This window comes from Balaenoptera physalus (genome assembly GCF_965194825.1).
Source record: "Balaenoptera physalus genome assembly, chromosome: 2".
Lineage (NCBI taxonomy): Eukaryota > Metazoa > Chordata > Mammalia > Artiodactyla > Balaenopteridae > Balaenoptera > Balaenoptera physalus.
This window is the reverse complement of record NC_138883.1, coordinates 141,669,344-141,692,138: the sequence shown is the minus strand read 5'-3', so window position 1 is coordinate 141,692,138 and position 22,795 is coordinate 141,669,344. Positions and strand designations below refer to the sequence as shown.

Below are 22,795 nucleotides of genomic sequence, written 5' to 3'. Positions count from 1 at the left end.
CCTCTCTGACTCTGAGTTCCCTATTCTGTGGAAAGGGGGAATTTACTCTCTACTTCACATCTGAAAGGACTGGATGAGATAACACTGGTAAGGTTCTTGCCACTGTACAGAATCGGGGGCACAGCAAGTGCAAGCCCCCTCCCTCCCTCCCTCCAGCCTGGCAGAGAGAGCCAGGGAGCCCACAGAGTCTGCCAATGTGGCCAGCACAGGTGTCTGGGCCAATGAGGGCAGCAACTCAGCTCACACACTGGCACTATTGTTCCAGCCAGAGAGACTGGACATGAACGTGACTCTTGGGAGGGGGGAAGGGCAGGGCAGAGGCAGAGAAAAGCTGTGAGCAGAGGAGTGTCATAGAAAGCTCTGCTCCTTAAACAGGGCCTCGCGGCCTGCCAGCATCCTGAAAATCTCTGGGAACAGTAGCTCACTTCCGTCGGGGCTGTGCCATCAACTCGAAAGTGTTCTTGGTGCACAGGAGTGTTCTTCTTTGTGCTACAGTCCATCACCCAGCTTGACAAAGCCTCTTCTGGGGCCTCCATGGTTCCTTCCTGTGGGCAGCCTGAGCCCTCACCCCCACCTCCATTATCTCGCATGAGCCTCACGCTCTGTGAAATACCTGGGAAAAAAATCCAACAGCCCACTGACATCAGTTTGCTAAAGCTGCTGTAACAAAGTACTACAGACTGAGTGGCTTAAACAACAGAAATTCATTTTCTCACAATTCTGAAGGCTAGAAGTCCAAGGTAAAGGTGTCAGCAGGGCTGGTTTCTTCTGAGACCCCTCTCCTTGGCTTGTAGATGGTGCCTTCTTCCTGTGTCTTCACATCATCTTCCCTCTGTAACTGTCTGTGTCCAAATTCCCTCTTCTTATAAGGATACCAGTCGTATTGGATTAGGGCCCACCCTGATGACCTCATTTTACCTTAATTACCTCTTGAAGACCCTATCTCCAAATACAGTCACATTCTGGGACTTCCCTGGCGGTCCAGTGGTTAAGACTCCATGCTTCCACTGCAGGGGGCTCAGGTTTGATCCCTGGTCAGGGAAAGAAGATCCCCATTTGCCAGGCGGTGAGGCCAAAAAAAACCCAAAACAAAAGCAAACAACAACAAACAACAAAATACAGTCCCGTTCTGAGATGCTGGGAGATAGGACTTCCTCTAATTATTCCCACTTCTCAGAGGAGGAAACTGAGTCACCGAGTGGTGAAGTCACATCTCACAGCTAGAAGGTGATGGAGTTAGGATATAAAAGTGGGCAGTCTGGTGCCCAAGCAGGCTCCTATCACTGCACCCCACAGCCTAAAAGTGGGTCAGCCTGTCTTGTCCTTTCCGCACTCAATCTCAACCAGCTACATTTCCCAGCTGGCCTCACTCACTGCCTGACCACGCCAGGCCCTGCTGGGCTTGGGGAGAGGGTGACAGGCCAGGGTTCTCCACAGCTGCCATTTCATCTGCAATCACATTTAAAATTTCCCTCCATCTCGAGCATGTCTTACCCAGGGGTGTGCTTTCTCAGACCTCCCTGCGATGAGAGAGAGGACGGAGAGAAGCGTATGGGGCTGGCCCAGATCCCATCCCCACAGCCCAGCTTCCACATGGCTGAGCAGGAACTCTGGAGCAGACGCACACAAAGGAGGGCTTTGAGGTGGCTCCAGCCAGGCCCAAGCTGATCCCCTCTTCCCCCTGGTGTGTCACTTGCCCCAATCTGGGCCTCCCTGTGAGCCTGATTTAACGGAAAACTGTGGGCTGTGAGAAGTTCCTTGTGACACACTAATCCCAGCCTGCTGACTGGACCACGCCCCCAGAGGAGGCAACCTCCAGGCCCTGGAGGACACAGGCACCAGGTGTCCCAAGGAGGAGCTGCTGACTTGGCAGGTAAGTCAGTAGCAGGGGCCTGGCTGGGCCAGGAAGCCCAGGACTAGGGTGAGGAGTCAGTGGTGGGGAGACCACATCTCAGGCTGCTCAAAAACTGAAACCAGCTAGCCATTTTTCAGGTTGAGCCAGACCAACCTGATGGCAGACTTAGCAAATAAAAATATAGGATACCCAGTTAAATGTGAATTTCAGATGAACAACAAATACTTTTTTAGTATAAGTATGTCCCAAATTTATATGGCACATACTTAAACACTTCAAAAAAACTTTTGCTCATCTGAAACTCACATGTAATTGGGCATTCTGTATTTTAACTGGCAACCCTAGATGGCAAGGAAGAGCCTCGACACAGAGTGAGGGGTGGGTATTTTTTCTTGTATACAGCTCATAAATCAATATTTAAAAAATCAGAGTTAGTAGATTAGGCATATTTTAAAAAGAGTTGCTGTGCTGACTTTAACCCTACTTTTCTAAGATCTAGGATCTTGTCCTGATGAGCTGCCTAGCTGGCTGGGGGTGCCTAGCCACTGTCTCTCCTGTCTGAGCCCCTTGCTCAGGGAGTTCTATCAGCCTCTCCCCTTCTGTTCCAGCAAAATCCGAGGGAGAGCACAGTCGTATTTCAGTCTGTCTTGTATATATGCCTGCATATTTGGAAGTCTACCTGCTAGAAAGCTGACTTAGATTTTATTCCTGTTGGTGGATGACAGCCCCCAGAATCTCCCTGCCCTGTTGGGTCTGTGGAGTGGGAGAGGCAGGAAATGGGAGATCCTCAGATATCCCCTGGCATCCTCTAAGTCTCTCTGTGCAAGTTGGGGTAATGATCAGTATGATGCTAAGAAAGGGAAGGGGAACCATGTTTTAGAGCAAAACACTGTGCTAGGTACCCTACAGAAATTATAGGATCTTCATTACAACTCTATTTGGTAGGTGTGGTTATTATCCCCAATTTGCAGATGAGGAAACTGAGGCTCAGAAAGGTTAAACAACTTGTCTAAGCTCATATGGGTGGTAAATGACCAAGCCTGATTCAAACCTGGTTCTCTCTGACCCTAAAGGGTTTTCTGTGACACCAGCTCTCCTAGGGAGTTTGCCTGGAGATGTCTTGGCTCTAGGTGTCAAAGCAAGTCTTGGTCTCAGGCAGACATAGGTTCAAGTCCCACCTCTGCTACTAATCAACAGTGAACAGATGACAGAACTGACCAAAGGGAACCTGGTCACAGAGGCAGGAGCAGGGTGGTGACGGGTCTGGGGACATTTAGGTAGGAGAGGGGAAAATCTGGAAATAGGAGAGTTGTCTCCAAAAATACTCAGTGAGTTGTCATGTGCGCAATGGATGAAATTGGTTCTGGTGGGCAGGCACTGCTTCTGTGTTCATTATTTAATTAAATCCTCATAAACTTCCATCTCCCTTTTACAGGGGACAACCAAGATACAGGTTAAATCACAAAGCTTGCAAATGGAAGAGAGAATTCAAACCCAGGTCTAACTTTTGCCACAACAGGCTGCCTCTTGATGCTGATGGAAAGTTCACAGCTTGGTCTTAAGTCCCGATCCCTGGCTATTGCGGGCTGTGTGACCTTGGACAAGTCACTTATTCTCCTGGGCCTGTTTCCTCCTATGTAGAATGGGAATAATAATGCTGGCTCCCAGACAATGGATTTGAAAATAGCGCATCACAAGGCACAGAACACGCACCCAGTTATAGTTATGTAACTAGCCATCACCCCTCTGGAGAGTTAATTCACTGGAACGGGGCCATCCGCTAGGCTGGGAAGTTTCTGAGGTGCCCCTTTGGGCTGGAAAAGGAGGGCCACAAATGGGAGGACGGATTGCCTTATCCTGCAGTGATCATGTAACTGAGAATGGAGGTCGATCCTAGTTTTTCCCTGGCTGGGCCAACTCATCTTAAGAACTGAGGTTTGAGGTATTTTTGTGTGTGTTCCTTCTCAAAGGGGTGTTTCCCAAAGTGTAGCCCAAGAACCACCTTCTTCGGAGCCACCGGGGGTGCTGTTTTAAAGTATAGATGCCCGGGCCCCAGTTCAGACCTCCTGAGTCAGAATCACAGGTGCAGGGCCCAGGCATCTGCATTTCTAACAAATGCTCCACCTGATTCTGATGCACTCAAAAGTTTGACATCCACTGTTCTGAGACAATAACAGAACAGTTTCTCCATACCACTGCAGCCCTGACTTCCTCTCCTAGGAAGGAGGCTGCCTGGAGAGGCCAGGACAGAAGAAGTGGGGTCCTTCTTTTTCTGAGCACTCCGAGTCTTCCAGAGGCAGCATGTCAGAGGGGGTGAGTACCCCTGTGCCCTGGGGCTCCCCTCCATCCACCTTCCCTCCTTCCCTTTCTCCCTTCTCTGTCATCTGGTCTGCTCAGGGTTATGGGCGTTCACCCCTACAACCTCTCTGTGGTCCCTGACCCCACCCAAAAGGAGGAAGCTCAACAGTGACCTTGGGCAAAAGCACTAGTTTAGGGTCTGAGCAGACCCATTTGACTGGCTTGCTCAGGTTGCTGGGGGTCTCTTCCTGTCTTTTCCTGACTTCTCTCTGCCCAGGCGGGCACATTCCGCATGGTCCCTGAAGAGGAACAGGAGCTCCGTGCCCAACTGGAGCGGCTTACGACCAAAGACCATGGACCTGTCTTTGGCCAGTGCAGCCAGCTGCCCCGCCACACCTTGCAGAAGGTGAGGTGGCCCCGGGGTGTGCAGAGGGACAGGGTAGAGAGGCAACAAGGGGGAATGTTGACAGCATCCTCTCTCCTGTAGAAAGGGTCCAGCACCAGCTCTTCAGGTCATTCTGGACCTAAAGGACTGGCTTTTTCTAGGGGCTATTCTGAAGGTCAGGGCCATGGCAGCAGTTGGGGTGACCAGATGTCCAGGCCAGCCTATTCCAAGACTATGGCACCAACAGTGTTCCCTGAAACCAATGCCGAGACCTAGGGCTTCTGGACCAGGGATCATCCTAGACTCAGATGTGAGGAACATTGGTTTGCAATGGCCTTGGAGAACAGGGATCCAACTGCTGCCCCCACTGGATAGGAAAAGGCCTGAGTTCTAATACCAGACCGACTTCCAACTTGCAGTGTGACCTTGAGCAAACTTCTTTCCCTCTTTGGGTCTTGCTTTCTCTACCTATGAAAGAAGGTTGTTGGACCAGTTCAGAGTTTATCAGACTGTGCTCTGTGGAGGGTGGCAGAGCTGTCTTGGGGTTGAGCTGGACCCAGGCTCCTGGCTTCCATCTCTGCTCCCTGGGCATCTCAAGGGAAAGGTGCTCTGAGATCCCCCAGACCTGCCTTTCCCCCTCATGCCATCCAAGGAAAGAGCTGCCCCTGGCATGCTGAGGAGTTCTCCAGGCTCAGCCAAGGGGAGGAATAGGAGGCAGAGGACAGGCTGCCATCTGCTGGTATCTTTGATTTTGGAAAGATCAGAAATGAGCCTGGGAGGCAGCAGAGTGAAGCGATTAAAAGTCCAACCTGAGTAAGAGTTTCAGCTTCACCCCTTTTTATCTGGGTGACCTTGGTCAAGAATACCTTGACCTCTATGAGCCTCAGTCTGCTCACCCTGAGAAATGGGGATAAGATTACAAGCTTCCTGTGACGGATTGTGGCAAAGATTTAAAAACATAATGTATCTAAAGGACTTAGCAGTGTGCTAAGTCAGGGCTCCAGTAGGCTGTTGTGATTAGAAACGTTTAGCTCTCTGGCTGTCTCCTCAAACAAACCCAGGATGAAAGTTTGACCTAATTTTCTCCAAATGTAAATGGCAGTCTGAGGTGCTGCCAGTGCAGAAGCTGCCCTTGTGGGCAGAGCAGCGATGGCCCCAGCTGCCACGCCCTCTGCCCCTCAGCCGGTCTGGCACCTGGAGGAGCCTCCCGCACCCGCGCCTACCTGACTTCGTGCCTGCACCCCACCCTTGTTCCAGGCCAAGGACGAGCTGAATGAGAGGGAGGAGACCCGGGAGGAGGCGGTGCGGGAGCTGCAGGAGCTGGTGCAGGGGGAGGCAGCCTCGGGGCAGGAGCTGGCCGTGGCCGTGGCGGAGAGGGTGCAGGGAAAGGACAGCGCCTTCTTCCTGCGCTTCATCCGCGCGCGCAAATTCCACGTGGGCCGAGCCTACGAGCTGCTCAGAGGTGAGGCCTGCACAGGATGGGTGGCCCTGGGAAGGCTGCGGGGGGTGGGGAGTGAGGGGGGAAGGGGGGAAGGTCATGAGGAGGGCGTTGACCCTCACCCAGGCACTGAGACCTACTCCTTCACTTCCCTCCCATTCCCTGTGCTGTGCAAGTCACTCTCTCTGAGCCTCCTTATCCTTACCTGTAAAATGGGTGTGTGAACTAAACAGCCTTCAAGATCCCTTTCAGCTCTGACGATGAATGGATGAGTCTGGCAGGACCAGATTCTTAGAGGTCTGGCCCCGCCTCTCCACTCTCGAGTCTCAATGAGCAGAACTGAGTCACCCAAATTGGGTGCCCAAATTGGGGTAGTTTCCTCTCTCACCCCTGCTCTCCCTTTCCCCACCCGCCCAGCCTAGGTTTTGGCTCTGGAGCACTGCAGGGAAGGTGGGTATGAGCTTGACTCCCCTCAGGTACCCAAACCTCATGCATAGTAGAATTGAAGATGGTGCCAGCCCTGGGAGTGAGTCCCAAGGACAGAACCACCCTGGCTGTGCCCATGGGATGAAGACCAGTGTCTTAAGGAAATCAAGTTCTTGGTGCTGGTGGAGGGAAGGGGTGTCTGAGCAGGCCCTATGCAGCCTGATGATTCTCCTTCTTCCTTCCTTCCGCAAATGGTAATTCTCTGCTGTGCTTTGCCAACCGCTGTTTTAGGCCAAAGGATGTGGCAGAGAACAAAGCAGACAAGAACTGCCGGCCCTCGTGGTCTTATAGTCTAATGGTGGAAATAATAAACCAGACAAATAAAATAAAAATATACAGAGAAAAATAAAGAAGGTGGATATAAAGGACTGAGGGGTCGAAGTTTTAGGTAAAGAGGCTAGGAAGGCTCCAGTGCAAAGAGAACTTTTAGAGAAAAACTCGAAGGAAATGAGATGCCTGGGGAAAGAGCAGTAGGGCAGAGGGTACAGCAAGGACGAAGGCTAGGTGGTGGGAATGGGCCTGGAGTGTTGGACGAGCAGCGAGGAGGTCAGTGGCCTTCCCTTGGCAAATGCCTCCCCAAACCTCCTCTGGGGCTGGTCCCTCCGGGGTTTGGTGGAAGAGACAATCGCAGATAGGCGGGGACCTGTTCAGGATGGGTCAGGGTGGGGTTAGTGGGTGGTGGGAGTGCCGCTGGAGTCAGAGAGGGCCTCTGTGTCTGGCTTTGGGTTTTATCTGGAGGTCATTTCCCCACCGCCACCCCCTCAGCTAACCCTGTGCCCAACTGAGAAAACTGTGCCTCTTCCCTTGGGAAAGAGAAAACTACCAAATAGTAATTGTCCTTAGATTTAGGATTACATCTTGTGTTTTTACAGTGTGCTCACGGCGTTTGTACCTGGAATCTTGTTTGATTACCACAGCAATTTGGTGAGATAGGCCAATATTATCGTCCTATTTTTTGGAGAGGTAATATGGGGCACAGAAAGGTTGAGTATCCTGCTGGCTTACACAGAGCATGTAGGTGGAGAAGCCAGGCAGGAGCCTGGGTCTCTGGAGGCCCACCATGTGCCACCCCAGCATGGGCTGGCTCCCTGAGGGGCCTCTTCTGCTCCCCCTCTGCCAGGCTATGTGAACTTCCGGCTGCAGTACCCAGAGCTCTTCGACAGCCTGTCCCTGGAGGCTGTCCGCTGCACTGTCGAGGCTGGCTACCCTGGTGTCCTCTCCAGTCGGGACAAGTATGGCCGAGTGGTCATGCTCTTCAATATTGAGAACTGGGACTCTGAAGAAATCACCTTTGATGAGGTCAGTGGGGATTCGCCTGGCTCCCTCCCATCCCCTGGGCTGGGCTCCCTCCTCCAAACCTGGCCTCTATTGGACCCTCATTCCTGGCTCCCCAGGAGGCGAGGTTTGTGGGGGAATGGCCAGTAGCTCATGGCACCAGGCCCTTTCCCGGCAGGAGGAGAAGTCCTAGGATGTGCCATGGCAGCTGGAAAACCCAGCAGCTTTGCAGGCAGGGCCCACTGGCCAGTACATGGCTGCCCCCTGGTATCCCTGCCAAGTGGGAGGGACAGCTGTGGGCCACGAGCTGGGATCAGCCCTGCCAAATGCTGAAAGCTGAGAGCGACACAGACTATATATATATATATATATATATATATATATGTGATTTCACTTGTCAAGCCTTTAAGAGAGCTGTCCTAGTGGGGGAGCTAGGGTTTATCTTGGGAGAACTTTGGCATGTGCCACCAGGCCTTAAAAGAAAAGTACAAACTCATTTTAGAAAATGCTGCCTAGTAGTCACAACACCATTTACTTAAAAAAGTCCATCGTTTTCCCCAGTGGCTTGAGATGCCGTCTTTATCATATTCTGCATCTTCATATGTGCTTGGATCTATTTCTGGACTTTCTATTCTATGCCATTGGTCTGTCTTTTCATGCTCCAATATCACACAGTTTTAATTATAGAGATGGTATAGAATGTTTAATATCTGTTGGGATTAGTTCTGTCCTTAATGCTCCCCCTTTTCAGGGCTTTTCTAGCTATTCTTGCATGTTTACCTTTCCTTATGAACTTTAGAATTAATTTATTAAGCTCTAGGAGAAATGTCAGGAGATTTTTATTGGTATAACATTAATGTAAAAAACTTGGGGAGAATCAGCATCTTTAGGAATGCAACATTCATGGCCAGTGGTACTATCCACAAAAAAGGGATGCCTTCCCTTTTACATTTTGAGCTTCCAGGAGTGTTTTAAAGTTTTCAAACCTTATGCATGTTTGTCAATAAGTTTGTCGTAAGTATTTATTTTATTGTTGCTATAGGTGGGACTTTCTCTGCCATTATATCTCCTACTTGGTTATTTTTGGTATCTATGAAGATCATTGGTTTTGTATGTTAATTTCATATCCTGGTATTTTTACTGAATTCTTCTGTTATTTATGTTACTCATATAAATGACTCTCTCAGATTTTCTAAGAATACTATCATATTATCTGTAAATGGGGGACATTTTTTCTTTTCCTCTTCTAGTTCTTATACCCTTGATTTAAAAAAAAAAAACAAAACAACTTGGATGCACTGGCCACTACTTCCAACACAGAGTTGAATAGTGGTGGGGAAAGTGAACATGCTTATCTTGTTCCTGATCATATTAGGGATGCCTGTAGTGTTTGCTACTGAATAAGATACTGGCTTTAGGACTGAGGCATACATATGTATGGTAAGGAAGAGACTTACAAATATTTTTTCTTGTTACATAAGTGATATCTACTCATTTTAGAAAATACCAAAAAAATCACAAATTTAAAATCATCCACAATTCTACCACCCAGAGATTTCTACCACTGACATCCTTCCAGCCTATTTTTTCTAGAAACCTAGAAACATATGTGAACGCATATGCACACAGACATACACATTTTTTCTTATAAAAATGGGATTGTACTCTACAATAATATACCATGAATGGATATCTTTCTGTATCATTAGTTTTATATATCACCGTTCTAGAATACTCCATGGCATGAATATACCATAATTTCACCAGTCCCTTATTGCTGGACATTTAGGTTGTTCCACTATTATAGGGGTACAAGGATAAACACTCTGGCATCTAATCGTGGATATGACATTGAAGATTATTTTCTTGGCATACATTCACAGGGGTGGACTGTCCCAGCTCAAAGCCTGTGACAAATTACCTCTGGGAAGGGGTATACCAGTTAGCTCTCCCGTTAGGAACTTGAGTCTTAACTGTCTTTGTGGGTTGGATCTTACAGCCCATTCACGTTGTGCCCAAGATCTTGCAGGCATACTGTTTCATCCTGGAGAAACTACTGGAGAATGAGGAAACTCAAATTAATGGCTTTTGCATCATTGAGAACTTCAAGGGCTTTACCATGCAGCAGGCTGCCGGACTTCGGGCTTCAGATCTCAGGAAGATGGTGGACATGCTCCAGGTGAGGCCACAGAACCCTGTCCTGCAGGAGCCTCTCACAGGTGGGAAGGCTGGGAGGCTGGGCCGGGTTTCCTGGTTTAATGATGCTGGCAGGGACCTGAGAAGACAGCCGCCTAGTGCCCAAAAGAGCAATGACAATCACAGCCCCAGCCACAAACACTTCGTGGTGATCAACATTTTGCCACGTGTTCACGTTCATTAATTCATTAACTCCTTAAAAGCATTCTCTCCCTGCTTCCCTGCTTCGCTTTACAAACCTGGAAACCTAGGCTCAGAGATTTGAGTGACTTCTCAAGGTCACACAGCTATCAAGTGGCAGAGGCGGGACTTGAACCTACACCTTCTGACCTAGAATCCCATTCTCTGTACACATATGTCATGCTGCCTCCCTCTGGATGTGAATTTATCCTGAGAAAGAGATATCATTAATGATCCTGACAACTCATTCCTATATACTGACGTGTCAGAAGTCCTTTCTTAGAGCTAATCTAATCTTAAATCTGCTTTGTCTTGGAAAGGAGAGATGGGAGGTGGGAGTCATGGGAGGGAACGAAGGACAATGAGGCATGACAATAGGGTACCTCTGGTCTATAATAGTTTGCAGTCCGCTCAGCAGGCAAGTGGATTTGAAAAATCTTGGTCACCTAAAAACCAAGCAAGGCTACCATTTCACTTCCTTATTCCACCTAATTACAAGGTTTTGTGCATCCGCAGGATGAGGGTTGGGTTGCGTGGCCTCTGGGGCATCCTTCCTTCAGTTTGGAGCTGCAGTGAAGCCAGGGCTCCCCAGCTGCTGGCCTGGGGATGGAACCTTCAGTGGGCTACCCTCTGGGGCAAACGAGTGATGACAACTCTGTCCTCTTGTCATGGGGAGAGGCAGTGGGAGAGTGAGTGGGAACCTCTGAGGTCATGGGGCCATGTGGTGGGATGCTGTCTGTCCCTGCAGGATTCCTTCCCAGCCCGGTTCAAAGCCATCCACTTCATCTACCAGCCGTGGTACTTCACCACGACCTACAACGTGGTCAAGCCCTTCTTGAAGAGCAAATTGCTCCAGAGGGTGAGTGCGTGGTCACGCGGGGAAGGTGCCCGGTGATCGTCTGGTGTGTAAGTGAGTGAATGGGGTTGTAGCAAGAAAGGGTTCAGGAGACAAGAGGGATGAAGGTGGAGGAGGAGAGCACCCCACCTGAGCCCTCCTCAGACTCTGTACCAAGGTTCCGAACCAAGTGGATCCCACAGACAGCACAACAAGGAGGACTTTTGAGAAGGCCATCACCAGGCAGAGATGGCATGTGTGCCTTTGTCCTCCTGTCCCTCTTCTCCCCCCAGCCCTCATCCTAAGGGAACCCCCCTTGCTCAGCTCTATCTCCTCTGCTTCCCTGCAGGTCTTTGTCCATGGAGAAGACCTCTCCAGCTTCTACCAGGAGTTCAACGAGGACATCCTGCCCTCCGACTTTGGGGGCACACTGCCCAAGTATGACGGCAAAGTCGTTGCTGAACAGCTCTTTGGTCCCCGGGCCCAAGATGAGAACACAGCCTTCTGAGAACATCCCCTGCCATCTGACCTGTAGTTAGTGTCCCTGGGCCTTTCCTCAGCCTCCCTGGACCCAGAAGGCTGGGAAAAGGGCTGCCTGGGGTGACTGTGGTTCCTCTGAACCTCCCTAAGCTTGGGTGAGCTCAGGTGTCACCCTCCTCCCAAGCTGGGGGGCAATAAAAAAGCAGGGGAATTCCCTTGAGCAAGAAGAAGTGAGGGCAGTTATATTCCTACTGCCTCTGAAGCTTTAGGACAGAGACTTGTGTGGGGTTGAGTGTCAAAGACTCTAATCAAGCTTCTCAGTGATTTTCTTTGTAATAGTTTTACTATTTAGGGTCTCTGAAAATAGGCAAGGAGGCTGGTTTAAAAGTCTCTCCCACCCCTAAAAATATAAAAAAGAAGATAAAAGAGGGCGAATATAAGTGAAAATGATCTGGCAAGTATAGTGATCTTGGTGGCTGGTAGGCAGGTGAAACGTTTTCCACGTGGAATTCCAGGGTGGAAGCAGCCTTGAAGTAGCTCCATTTTGGGGTGGTCTGGTCCCCCTCAGTCAGGTGCAGTCTGATGTATGCAGTGATGGTCAGGACCTTGGACTTCCTTCAAGGGTGGCAGTTGTGTCCCCTTCCTTCTGTCTGTGGGGTCTCTCCACCAAAGCTCTCTCCTCCAGACCCCTTGCCTCAACGGATGGTTTTACTTAGATTTACAGATGGTATCTTCTCTGAGCACTCTCCCAGTCCTCAAGTTATACAGTGAAAGCTCTTCTTTGTCTTCAGTCTCAGACACCTTATAGAAATGAACTTCTACTTTCAAGCTCTGCATATTTAGACAAATATAAATGCTTTCCTTTCTGTGCAGTTGGCTTTCCTCAAGTGTCTGGTGACTTTTGAGTGTGTGCTGGGCATGCTGCTCTGTCTTGGGGAAGGCCTGGCTTCTTCTGGGCATGGGGCTCATAGGCACTGACAGATTCTTTTCCCAAGATCCCACACTGACTTTCCCAGTGGAGGCAGACACTTGTTCCTGTTGTCTGGCTCATGGTGGTGGTTGAGGGTCAACTGGCCTGGCTGCCTCCACTAGGTACCCTGATAATCATCCCAAGACTCCTCTGCTCTTGCCTCCTTCTGGGCATGAAGCACCCTTGGTGCTGTACCCACCTTTTGGGGCAGGACCTTCAGCTGTTTCCTGGGCTGTGGGTTCAATCCAATGCAGTCTGCTTTCACTCCTTTAGGAATTTCTCTGAACCACTGAATTCTCTTTCTCGTTTTCCAGTGTGGCTATGTACATGTACATATATATGTGACTGTACATATATATGCATTTACTTCTTATATCTTTTCTTTCATTTCTAGGGTTTGCAGTGTATGCTCATCACCCAAGTAATTTCCTTCTCTATGACGTTCACAGTCAACAATCTACGTTCATAAATGATATACATACTACTTCAGAGCTGGAGGAGGAATCATAGCAAATTATTGTGGGTGGCTGACCAGTGAGGATTTCTCCCAAACCCTTCTTTAAACCCTCTGAAACTTGAAGCTTTTCCAAATCAAACCTTACATGGAACTCTAGTATTAAGCCTATAAAGAGTGGAGGTGCTATGGTTGAAGGGGGCTCAGCAGCCTCACCCCGAGAGATCTCCTAGAACATCTGGAGCTAAGAAGGTATTTCAAGTGTGAGGGCACAAACATGCCGCTGAGGGGGCAAGTGACAAGAGAATGGGGACTTGCGTTTGCCAAGATAGAGGGCATTGGTGAGTCGACAGTACAGGTGTTGGTGGAGTGGGAGCAGGGATGAGGCTGAGTTTAAAAAATTAAAGGAATGAGCATTTTTTAAACTTTCAAGATACACTTATAATTGTTTTGTAAAAGAGTTGTGTCCCAAATTTGAGGAAAACAGTGGCTGATCCCTCTTGGATGACTCCCATCTTTCCCCTGGCCCCTAATTGCCAGGAGCCCTCCTAGTCCCACCCTCTGATTTGTGGGAGCTCTAATTTATAAATGAGATCAGGATATGGAAAAAACTGCAGGCAGAGGCTCTTGGGGCAGCTTTGTCTTACTCAAATCCAAACAGATGCTGGTGTCCCTCCTAAAGTCAGCAGGGCTAGGGCCTTAGCTTAGGGAGGGTTTGAAGTAAAAGCCCAGGGGCTTTCTGAGGAAAAAGCTATAGGGTTGGGACCCAGCGAGTCCGTTCTGACCGTGGGCTGCCACCACCCCCTGCTGGCCGTGCCGTGGTACTGCCCCTCCATGCCCAGGGACAGACTAGCCAGGGGCAGGCTGAGCCAGACCTTGCCAGGAAGGTGGTGCCACCTTTGGGAGCAGGTGCCTTAAGACCATGAATGTTAATGTTAAAATCTGATGTGCTCAGTCTCACAGAATCTGAGCTGCCTACATATGCTGGATTCCTACAAGTGGCCACAACCCCCGCATTAATGAGAGAGGAAGAGGGACAGTAAAATACTCTTGAAAGCCAGCAAATATGGGAAGGGGGACAACAAAGTATGACTTTCACGGCAACCACTTGCTGCTCAGAACACCTTCCTTTCTGGAGATGTCTGGAATGAGGCAGGGATTCTGCATGTGAAAGTAATCTGAGCATAACAGAAGTTGGGAAGTCACAGTGACGCATCATGTGGCCCTTTGGGGAAATACTGTCTGTTAGCAGAGGGAAGCATTTGTTAAGGTGTGGATGGAGGTCTCAGTAGGGAAATGGGCCATCAGCTTCAGAGAGCCTTTGAGCAAGACTGGTCACTGCTTAGAGCTTTGAGTTTAACTAAGGGACGCTGTAGGAGGCCAACGCTCCCTGGTGTCCTGGCAGAGTCTTCCTGGAAGAGGGATGCCCAGATCTTAAGTCAACCAGGAAAAGAGCTAAAGAGTCACCTTCAGGGTGAACTGGACCACCTTTTATCCCACTTTCAATGGTGGGCGTGGCTCTGGTGTTGAGGAAGCTTAGCAGTGCAGGGTCTGGAAGCTCACAGGATACCAGAGAGACTTACTACTCAAAGTGTGGTCCCAGGAGGGGACTGCTCAACATAACACTTTGAAAAACATTATTTTATTTGATTCTCTCAATATCTAGAGACAGGCATTCTTATTAAAATTATTCTCATCTTAGGGGTTAAAAAAAAAAAAAGGAAAACCCAAGGTCCAATACTGATCAGGGTCACAGAGCTAGGAAGTGGCCTGGATGGGACCCTAACCCAGCAACTCTGGCTCCAGATCCCTTGGCTCTGTTACTACCAATGCTTTGTCTCCAATGTTTATTTCTGGGGATAGAGGAAATGTAGGTAGAGGTGGGGAAGAGGAACCATGGAATTAGAGCTTCATTTATTCCAGGTCAATTTCACCAACATCATCAGATAAAGGAGGAAATAACTTTAAGGGGAAACCAAACAGTCTTCAGTCGAGATGCTGGGGTAATTCCGAATGGGGTAGACAGCACGAATCAAATATAAGTCCTGGGTGCACATAGCCACAGAGAGAGAGAGAGGTTTAACTTTTCTTTGGGGAGAGATTGAGCAGTTCAAGGCTAAGCCGCCCGTAAGGTCGTCCCAACCACTCAGCTACATGTGACCGCCTCTAAGGGGGGATACACCAAGACAGAAATGAGGAGGGAGGCTGTCATACAGCTGGAGGGCCACCCAGTTAGGTGTTTGGTCCTGAACATGGGAAAGTACTCCCTATAGAGCTAGAGCTGAGAGGCCTGTTATTGGAAGGTATAATAAAAAAGACATCAGCACCCTTGGGTCAGCGAGTGATTGTAGATAAATGTCACCGAGAACAAATCTATAGGGTAGAATCAGGAGAGGCACAGCTGTATGCTGACCACATTGGCAAGCTGTTGGCATCGATCTGCCTAACACCCTGGACCTGAAATCTCTTTCATGGGGTACTTTTCATAGGTAGTATTCTTTGCAAGTTGGTTTTCTTGGATCAAAGTAGTCTGGCTATTCTGTGGGTGATAGGAAGTGGGGCGGTGGGGTCGGTGCTGGGGGAGAAGCTTGCTTACCAGAAAGGGATACACTTTGGAATTCGATATTGGGCATTTTTAGGCCTTGCTAATGCATGTCCTCCAAAACCAACGCTCCCCACCCCACTTAGCTTGTCAAAGGTTTTGCATGGCCAAGGAAGGAAGAAAACTCTGAGTGCAAGGTCCCTGGGGTGGGGGGGAGCACGGACTGGCACAACTCTCCTGGCTGGGCCAGGGCTTGGCCCTGGGAGACCCTTAGCTTGGATTCAGACAGATGCAAAGGAGAAGAAAACACCACCATTACTCAACCAACCCAATATAACCTTAATTTAGGTCACGTTCACCCACTCTTTTCAAAGAACACTATTAGAAAAGGATGTGACTCATGCGTGGCAACCACCATTTACATCTCACCTTACATTCTGTCTACATGGTTCACTTTATAGAGCAAGTATTTAAAATGCTGATATCTCAATCTTCCCAGGCCTTGGCTTTCTTCCTGGAGAGGATGGGCTTGTAAAGACACCGGTGCGCTGGTCATTTCTTTGGTATTTGCAAGGCTGGGTTAAAATCAGTTGTGATGAGAACTTGGTGTTTTGCCCATTTCTTTCAAGCTCCTGCTTCAGTGAAGACACAGGAAGAATCCTTTTAGATAGAAAATCTCCACTACAAAGGACACACAGCCACGCCACATTTTTAGTCTTTTATTTTTTTAAGTAAAGAAATTCCATTGAATCAAAGATAACAAAATTACAGTTTTTGTTTGTAATGATCTTTGTTTACCACCACACAGAATCAAAACAGAACCAAAAGTAATATGAGAACATAAAATGATCAAGGACACCACTGTTTAGTATAATTTCTTAATAAAGGTAAATATCCTCATATTTAGAAAAAATTGCATTGCTAGTTGCAAATCTTAAACACCTCAGTGCTGGAGGATCCCGTATTCCACCTCCCCCACCCCCCAATCCACCAGCACGGAGGCTTTCAGAACACAAACTCAAAAATACATTATTTTCAGGGCAGCATTTGAAGTTTCAGAAAGTCCAAAAAAAAAAAAAATCAAACAAAACAAAAATTAGGAATGTGAAAGTGATGGTTCTCAAAAATCAATCTGGAAGCAGATCTGCCAACAGAAGAATGTGGTTCATGGAAGTCTAACCAGGAAAGGGGGAGATGCAAACTGGCTCCCCCCTCCACGCCCCCAGCTCCTGGTGTCGCTAAGGCAGCTGCAATGGCAGAAGTCAAAAGCTCAGGTACAGTGAAGGTCTTCCTGAGGCAGTGGGAGAGACCCAGATCATCTGAAACTGGTGTGGAGAGGTGACAGGATTCTACATGGACTTGTGCTTTAGGAAAACTAAAGAGGCCAAAACAAAAACCAAACCAAACCTAACTCCCACACCCAGGAACTCGGTCCACTGACTGGGAGGGAGTGGCTGGCGCTGGGACTGAGGGCTCAGCAATTATTCTAGGTGACTGCTGGCTGCTCCATGTGGGTGGTCTGGAAGGAGAATGCCTATTGAGTTGAAGGGTATTTCTGCAGGTGCTATACATGGACTGTTCCCAACTTACGGCGATAGATTTCTTGGCTAATGGGGACCAGAACGGGGAGGCGGCAGGTTATAGGTTTTATTACTAACTGACAGGAGTCGAGTTAAAGGACTTAATCCACTGGTTGGAAATTAACTTCAGCTTATTCATTAGAGATAGATGAATGTTTTACCCACAATACATGCTAGGAAAAACGGTTCAGAAAACATGGTGTGTGTTGGGGGGGCTGACTCCTTCAAAAGGGGCAGCTGTCTACCATCTGGGGTCTGAGAATGGCTGGCGAGCTGGGCTCTGCAGCCTGCTTCCAAGGGCCACTTCAGGGGGATGCCTGGGCTACAGCGTCCGGAGGCAGTGGCAGCAGTGACACAGGCAAGAGGAAGCAGCTTTAGTTTTGGATAGCATTCCAGTTCTCACTGCGAGTAGGGGCCTGTTCCCCTTCAAATACAATTTGGCAAAAGCAATTCTAGTTTATGAAGAGGGGGGCACTTCCCTCTGCTTTGATAACACGGGGGAGAAGAAAACCTTTCCCCCCATTGCTTGGCCTCTAAATGCCAAAGGCAGGCCACTTTTCATGGTTTTTTGAAGCATCCAAAGTGGCTTTGAACAACAGAGTGAGGCCAAGAAGGAAGAAAGGTGTCAGAGATGAGGTGTTTGGCCAGTTCTGGATTGCTCTTATTGTCAGGGGTGGAGGGCACCTAATGTAATAAGGAGCATACAGGCCACATGAAGACATTTTCTGGTTTTGCTGTAGCTTTGCTTCAGACTTCTACAGCAGAATAATTTGAATTCCAAAGCCACAATAGTGTTGTACCACCAGGGGATATTCTAGAGGCAAGTTAAGGCTTTCTGGGCAAAGAGAACAATTCCAGATGGTATTGTGAGCGGATGCTGCAGTGAAATGCTTCTTAATAACTCTCCTGTCCTGCCTTAGACGACAAAGACCTGAGTTTCAACTCAACGTGATGTTTCAGTGATCTTCACTTTAGCGCTAAGTCAGAAGCAATGCCACGGGAAAAGAAAAGCCTCTCACAGCTCAGACATCTGCTTGCCCGGCAAACACTAACAAGAACACACGTATTGTTTCCCCGGAGCTGGCAAAACGGATCTCAAGCCACACAGTGACAAAGAGAGCTCTCATTCAGATGCCAGGCATATAAGCTCAGCTACCCAGAAAGTTCAGCTTTAATGAAGACTGTAGTTTTAGAATGAAAGTCTGAGCAGGAAGGGTTTCTGCCCTGGGAACTCTCAAAGCTTGCCCGAGTCACACAGAAGGATGGGGATATTCACCTCGTTCCAACGGTCAGCACCTGTCCCAGTCATAAGACCACCCTCAGTACAGAAAGAATATTGAGATGACAGTGGAGGCTCTGAAGAGAAGCCAGTCAGAGACACAGGGCTTTGGGCAAAAATCAAGGGTCTTCACCAGCAAAGGCTGAATGCAGTAGCTCCCTCTCTCCAAGTCCCCTCAAGATAAGCCCGAAGTCTTGACTTATCTGTTTCCACTTGCAAGGGCTGTAAGAAGGCCAGCGGGAATGTTCTGGCAAATGACGTGTAAGTAGATGAAGTGGACTTAGAGATGGTCTAAGATGAGGTAACTGGGGCACGGAGAGGTGAAGTGATTGTCCACAATCCAATGTGAATTAGAGATAGGACAAGAATCCAAGTCTCCAGAACCCTGGTTCCCTAACACCATGTCAAGAAAGGGACGCTCCCCTTGCAGGTATATTCCCACTCTCATGTGTAAAACGCTGCGGGGAGGTTCAAAGAATATAGTGACAACAAACAACTTTCTGCCTTCCTTCTGCTCTGGAATCACTGGTGCAAACTCACGGGTGGGAAGGTAAGAGGTTTTCTTCAAGTCCGTTAAATTGCCTACTAACATAAATGCATAAAGGAGACTTGAGACCATTTTTTCAAGTCAGATAATCCTGACTTGACTGGGATCTTCATCATTGTCTTCAAATGTTTAGAGGCGGGGAGAACAACCCGGAGAATTGTTAAAAACCTGCTTGGTTTTTAACATGTTCTTCCTGCGATAGAACTGTCTAGGTCTCTGCAATTTATATCCTTAACCTGATTTTACTGTATTTTTAACCCGATTTTAAAATATAATATTCAAATGCTCTTTGAAAATTCTGCCTTGTTTTAGCCCAAGAGGACCTCAGTAGCAAGAAGAGCCCTCACATTATCATCAGGAACGAACGAAAAGCAAGGAAAGCTGGAGGAAGGAAAAAGCTGACCTACATATAAAATGCTGCTCCCTTGTTTATTAGGCGAGCTCGCATCTCTGTAAATTCAATGCCTCTGTGCTCTCATTCAGGGACAAACAAGAATTTTCCTGTAAGATAGCCACAGTTACACTCTTATTTCCATGCCTGAGAGCCTGAAGCTTGAACAGAGGCCTTCAGTTGATTTCATGTAAGCCAAAATGGAATGTAAGTGCCATTCAGAGTCACACACTAAAAAGATTTCAGCTGGGAGGCGGTCCCCACAGTCCTGTGGGGTAAATTCCGGTTATGTGGCAACAAAGGCTGTGCCCCGAGCCCTGCCTCTCCTCCGTGGACCACCAGAACTGCCGTGCACACCAGGCTCCAAGGACTTGTGCCCCCATCCCCGCCAAGTGTGTGACAACAGGACTGTTTTCTCCTCCTGAATGGAGCTGGTACCTGGCCACTACTTTGTCGGAATAGATCAAGGGATGTGACCTAAGGCAAATGAAAAGGAGCCTCTTGCTTCCTGGGATGGTGATTCAACCGCATTAAGTTATTGCTTCGTTCATCTAATTTCACAAAAAAAGGTCTTGAGACATGAAGGTTGTAGCAGGATATATGACCGTGAATCTTCTAGATTATAGCTGTGGTTGTTGGTTGGAAGGAAAAATAACAGAGGGGAGAGACTAGCTTCGAAATTGAGGGGTAGATGATAAAGTGCCAATTCGTACTAAAAGAACATGAAAAAGAAATGCACTTGAAAAGTAACAACTTGGGAGGAAAGTCACAATGATGAATTTGGTGTGTGTGAGAAACTGTACCGAAGCAAAGTCGAGGCCATAGAAGTCTCAGTCTCTTCAGATACGGCTGTTTTTGATGTTATTATTTAGGATGATCTGGTGATTGTCAGAAAACAACCTCTTCAGGTTACAGACATTACTGTCACATGACTTGGACTGATGCCCAAACTACATCCACCTGCGGCCATGAGGGTCTGCATCCAGGCCCTCAGGTGGCTCCCTTTACCCCTTAAACATCCACATACAGACCCACTATTTATATTCCTGTCTGTCCTATAGCAAAGGAGAGGAAGCCGGGAAATTTTTTTTTTTTTAAAGTTCCTTTCACTTGTAATTCTGTTTAGTTCCAGATAGCAACTGCTGATTTTTCAAAGTGCAGGGTTTTTAGATATTCAAGTACCACAGGATTGGAGGAAAGGAGTACTTGAAATGTAGAGTGACTTTTCATTTGAGAAGATAACACTCTGGAAAGATCTATCCAATAGGCTACAAATATGAGCTATTACATTACAAAATCTGGTTTCAAAATCACACCCTCTTCAGTTGGACAGATATTTCTCCAAACTCAGATCCAACTTTTGAATTGTTTGGTATCAAAAGCCAGAGTTAGAGAGACCTGGGTTAAAAACATAAAATTATAACTGAGTGCTTTAAAAAAAAAAAAAAAAACCCAAAAAAACCCCTCTTTATATGAAGTGAGGGACGGGAAAAAAAAAAAAAAAAAAGAAAGGCAAATGATGACGTCTACATGCTTAGAATAGCTCTCAGGCTTCCCTGGAGAGGTGTTCTCTCAAACCTCAGTAAACTGAGTTTGTCATTGAACTTTAGAACTGGTAGCGATATCGGCAATCTACCTGGCCCAAGTCCCCCATTTAGCAGGTGAAGAAATAAAAGTTCAAAGGGACTTTTCCAGGGTCATATAGCCAGTGAGAGGCAGAGTCAGGCACGGCCTGAAGTGTTCACCCCCAGCCCAAGCCCTTTCTGAGACATCACATAGCGATCACACCAGGGCAGCCGTACACGACAGGCCTTGCAGCTTTGGAGGCTCCTGGGATCTAAGAGATACCTCCGACTACGAATTTCAACAACACAAACTACCGAGATGTTTCTAATTTAAAGGCTCCGCACAACCGTGCTTCTCAAATTTGCCTGGTGAGGAGAATCACCTGGGGCACTTGCCAAAAATTAGAATCCCCAGGCCCCTTCCCAGACCCACTGAAACAGCTTCTCCAAGGGGAGGGACCTGGGAGGCTGAATTTGTACCAAGCGCCCCAGGTAACTCTCATCATCAGCAACCTGTGGGAAAACTGTCTTAGAAGACAGTGAGGGAGAAAGTTGGTTTGTGACTCAAGGGAATTTTCTTTGCCATGTAAGAGGCCACAGTCTTGGCCTGGGAGGCCCAGGGCCCCAGGCTCCCAAGCTGAGCTGCATCTACAGCGTTGGCTCTTTTTAGGGCCTACGTCAGGACACATACACCACCACAAAATAACATACATCCTTCACTGCTCTTGGGGAAAACCCTGCTGACTGGCAAAGCAAAACTGCTGTTCAGACACATTTTTAATAGGGAAACTAGATGTAATTGGCTTGAAAGCAATCAGATGCTGACACCGGACAGGAGGGTGAAAACCCCGTCGCTTGTCACCATGGCTAACAATGCAGTGGAGAAAACCAGTAACTAAGCACAAAAATAGCCTGGAGCTCCCAGGGACGGCCACCTACTTCAAGTCAGGTGTGTCTAGTGGGTGGTCCCCGTTGATGGTGTGAGGTCAGATCCAGGTCACTGAGGGAGATGGGAGACCTGAAACAGCCGGTGACCAGGGCAGCTGGAGTGCACCAGAGTCCGGGGGGTGCCTCACTCCAGGTCGGCCTCCACCTGCTCCGTGTCAGAGCACTGCGACTTGTTACGTTCCCACTGGCAAATGGCGTTGGCGTACTCCACCACCAGCTTATCCATCCACGTCAGGGGCTCGGGGAACAGCACGGACCCCTCAAAGAAGCCCAGGTGGCCCCCGTGCAGGGGCAGCACAAACATGACGTTCTCCCGTTTCTCTGCAGGAGAAAGGCAGCTGAGTGAGTCACTGTTCTCTGACCAGCTCCAGGGCAGGAGGTGCAAAAGTGAGCTGGCCAGGGCGGCCCAGGCTTTCCCCACAGGCGAAGGTGTCACCTAAGTGGGCATCTGATTTCTACTCCCTCTGCCTCGTTCACCAAAGCGGGAGGGAGATTTGGTGGGGCAGGCAAGATGGTGGGATCTAGCAGGTTTTGGAATAGCAGCTTGGCTTTGGAGTAGAATGGGTAGCGGCTTAGGAGATCCTTAAAACTCTAAGTGGTTCTCAAACTTGGCTGCATATTAGAATCACCTGGGTTTTTTGTTTTTTATGATCCCTATGTTGCATCCAGACCAATGAGATTCTGATTTGAGGGTGGGGGTGGGGTGGAGTTGGGGGGTGGTAGGTGAGACAGGGAGGACCCAGGCATTGGTGTTGCTAAAACTCCCCCAGCTGACTTGATTGTACAGCCAAGTACCTCCCAACTTCGTGTATCCAAATCACCTGGGAGACTGCCTTAAAATGCAGATTTGGCTTTAATAGGCCTGGGGAAGGAGCTGAGATTCTGCATTTCTTTTTTTAAAAGATATTTATTTATTTATTTGGCTGCACTGGGTCTTAGTTGCGGCATGTGGGATCTTTAGTTGTGGCATGCAGGCTCTTAGTTGCAGTGTGCAGGATCTAGATCCCCGACCAGGGATGGAACCCGGGCCCCCTGCATTGGGAGTGCGGAGTCTTAACCACTTCGCCACCGGGGAAGTCCCCAGATTCTGC

At 48.4% G+C, this 22,795-nt stretch overlaps 2 protein-coding genes across 7 annotated transcripts in view; one reads left to right on the top strand and one right to left on the bottom strand.

Moving 5' to 3' along the window:
* The first annotated feature begins 213 nt into the window (after nucleotides 1-213).
* RLBP1 (retinaldehyde binding protein 1) lies at nucleotides 214-16,490 on the top strand. 2 transcript variants are annotated; one of them, XM_082450944.1, is made up of 7 exons: nucleotides 214-4,168; nucleotides 4,431-4,559; nucleotides 5,796-6,000; nucleotides 7,583-7,761; nucleotides 9,758-9,916; nucleotides 10,862-10,972; nucleotides 11,298-16,490. In XM_082450944.1, the coding sequence occupies exons 1-7, from the start codon at nucleotides 4,157-4,159 to the stop codon at nucleotides 11,454-11,456; spliced, it is 954 nt and encodes a 317-aa protein (XP_082307070.1). In that variant the 5' UTR covers nucleotides 214-4,156; the 3' UTR covers nucleotides 11,457-16,490. The 2 variants fall into 2 exon arrangements, with proteins under 2 accessions (XP_082307070.1, XP_082307071.1); XM_082450945.1 differs by lacking the exon at nucleotides 4,431-4,559.
* ABHD2 (abhydrolase domain containing 2, acylglycerol lipase) overlaps nucleotides 16,098-22,795 on the bottom strand; it is a 107,544-nt gene continuing 100,846 nt past the window's right edge. For all 5 annotated transcript variants that reach the window (XM_082450939.1, XM_082450943.1, XM_082450941.1 and 2 more), the window contains one exon: nucleotides 16,098-22,025. In XM_082450939.1, coding sequence (XP_082307065.1) covers nucleotides 21,829-22,025 — 197 coding nt within the window. In that variant the 3' untranslated portion in view covers nucleotides 16,098-21,828. The remainder of the gene's footprint in view (nucleotides 22,026-22,795) is intronic.

Bases quoted from the DNA above. Each gene is read 5' to 3' on its own strand.
- RLBP1 (XM_082450944.1), top strand. The intron at 6,001-7,582 runs GTGAGGCCTGCA...CCCCTCTGCCAG, and splicing joins AGCCTACGAGCTGCTCAGAG to GCTATGTGAACTTCCGGCTG. The intron at 7,762-9,757 runs GTCAGTGGGGAT...GTTGTGCCCAAG, and splicing joins AAGAAATCACCTTTGATGAG to ATCTTGCAGGCATACTGTTT.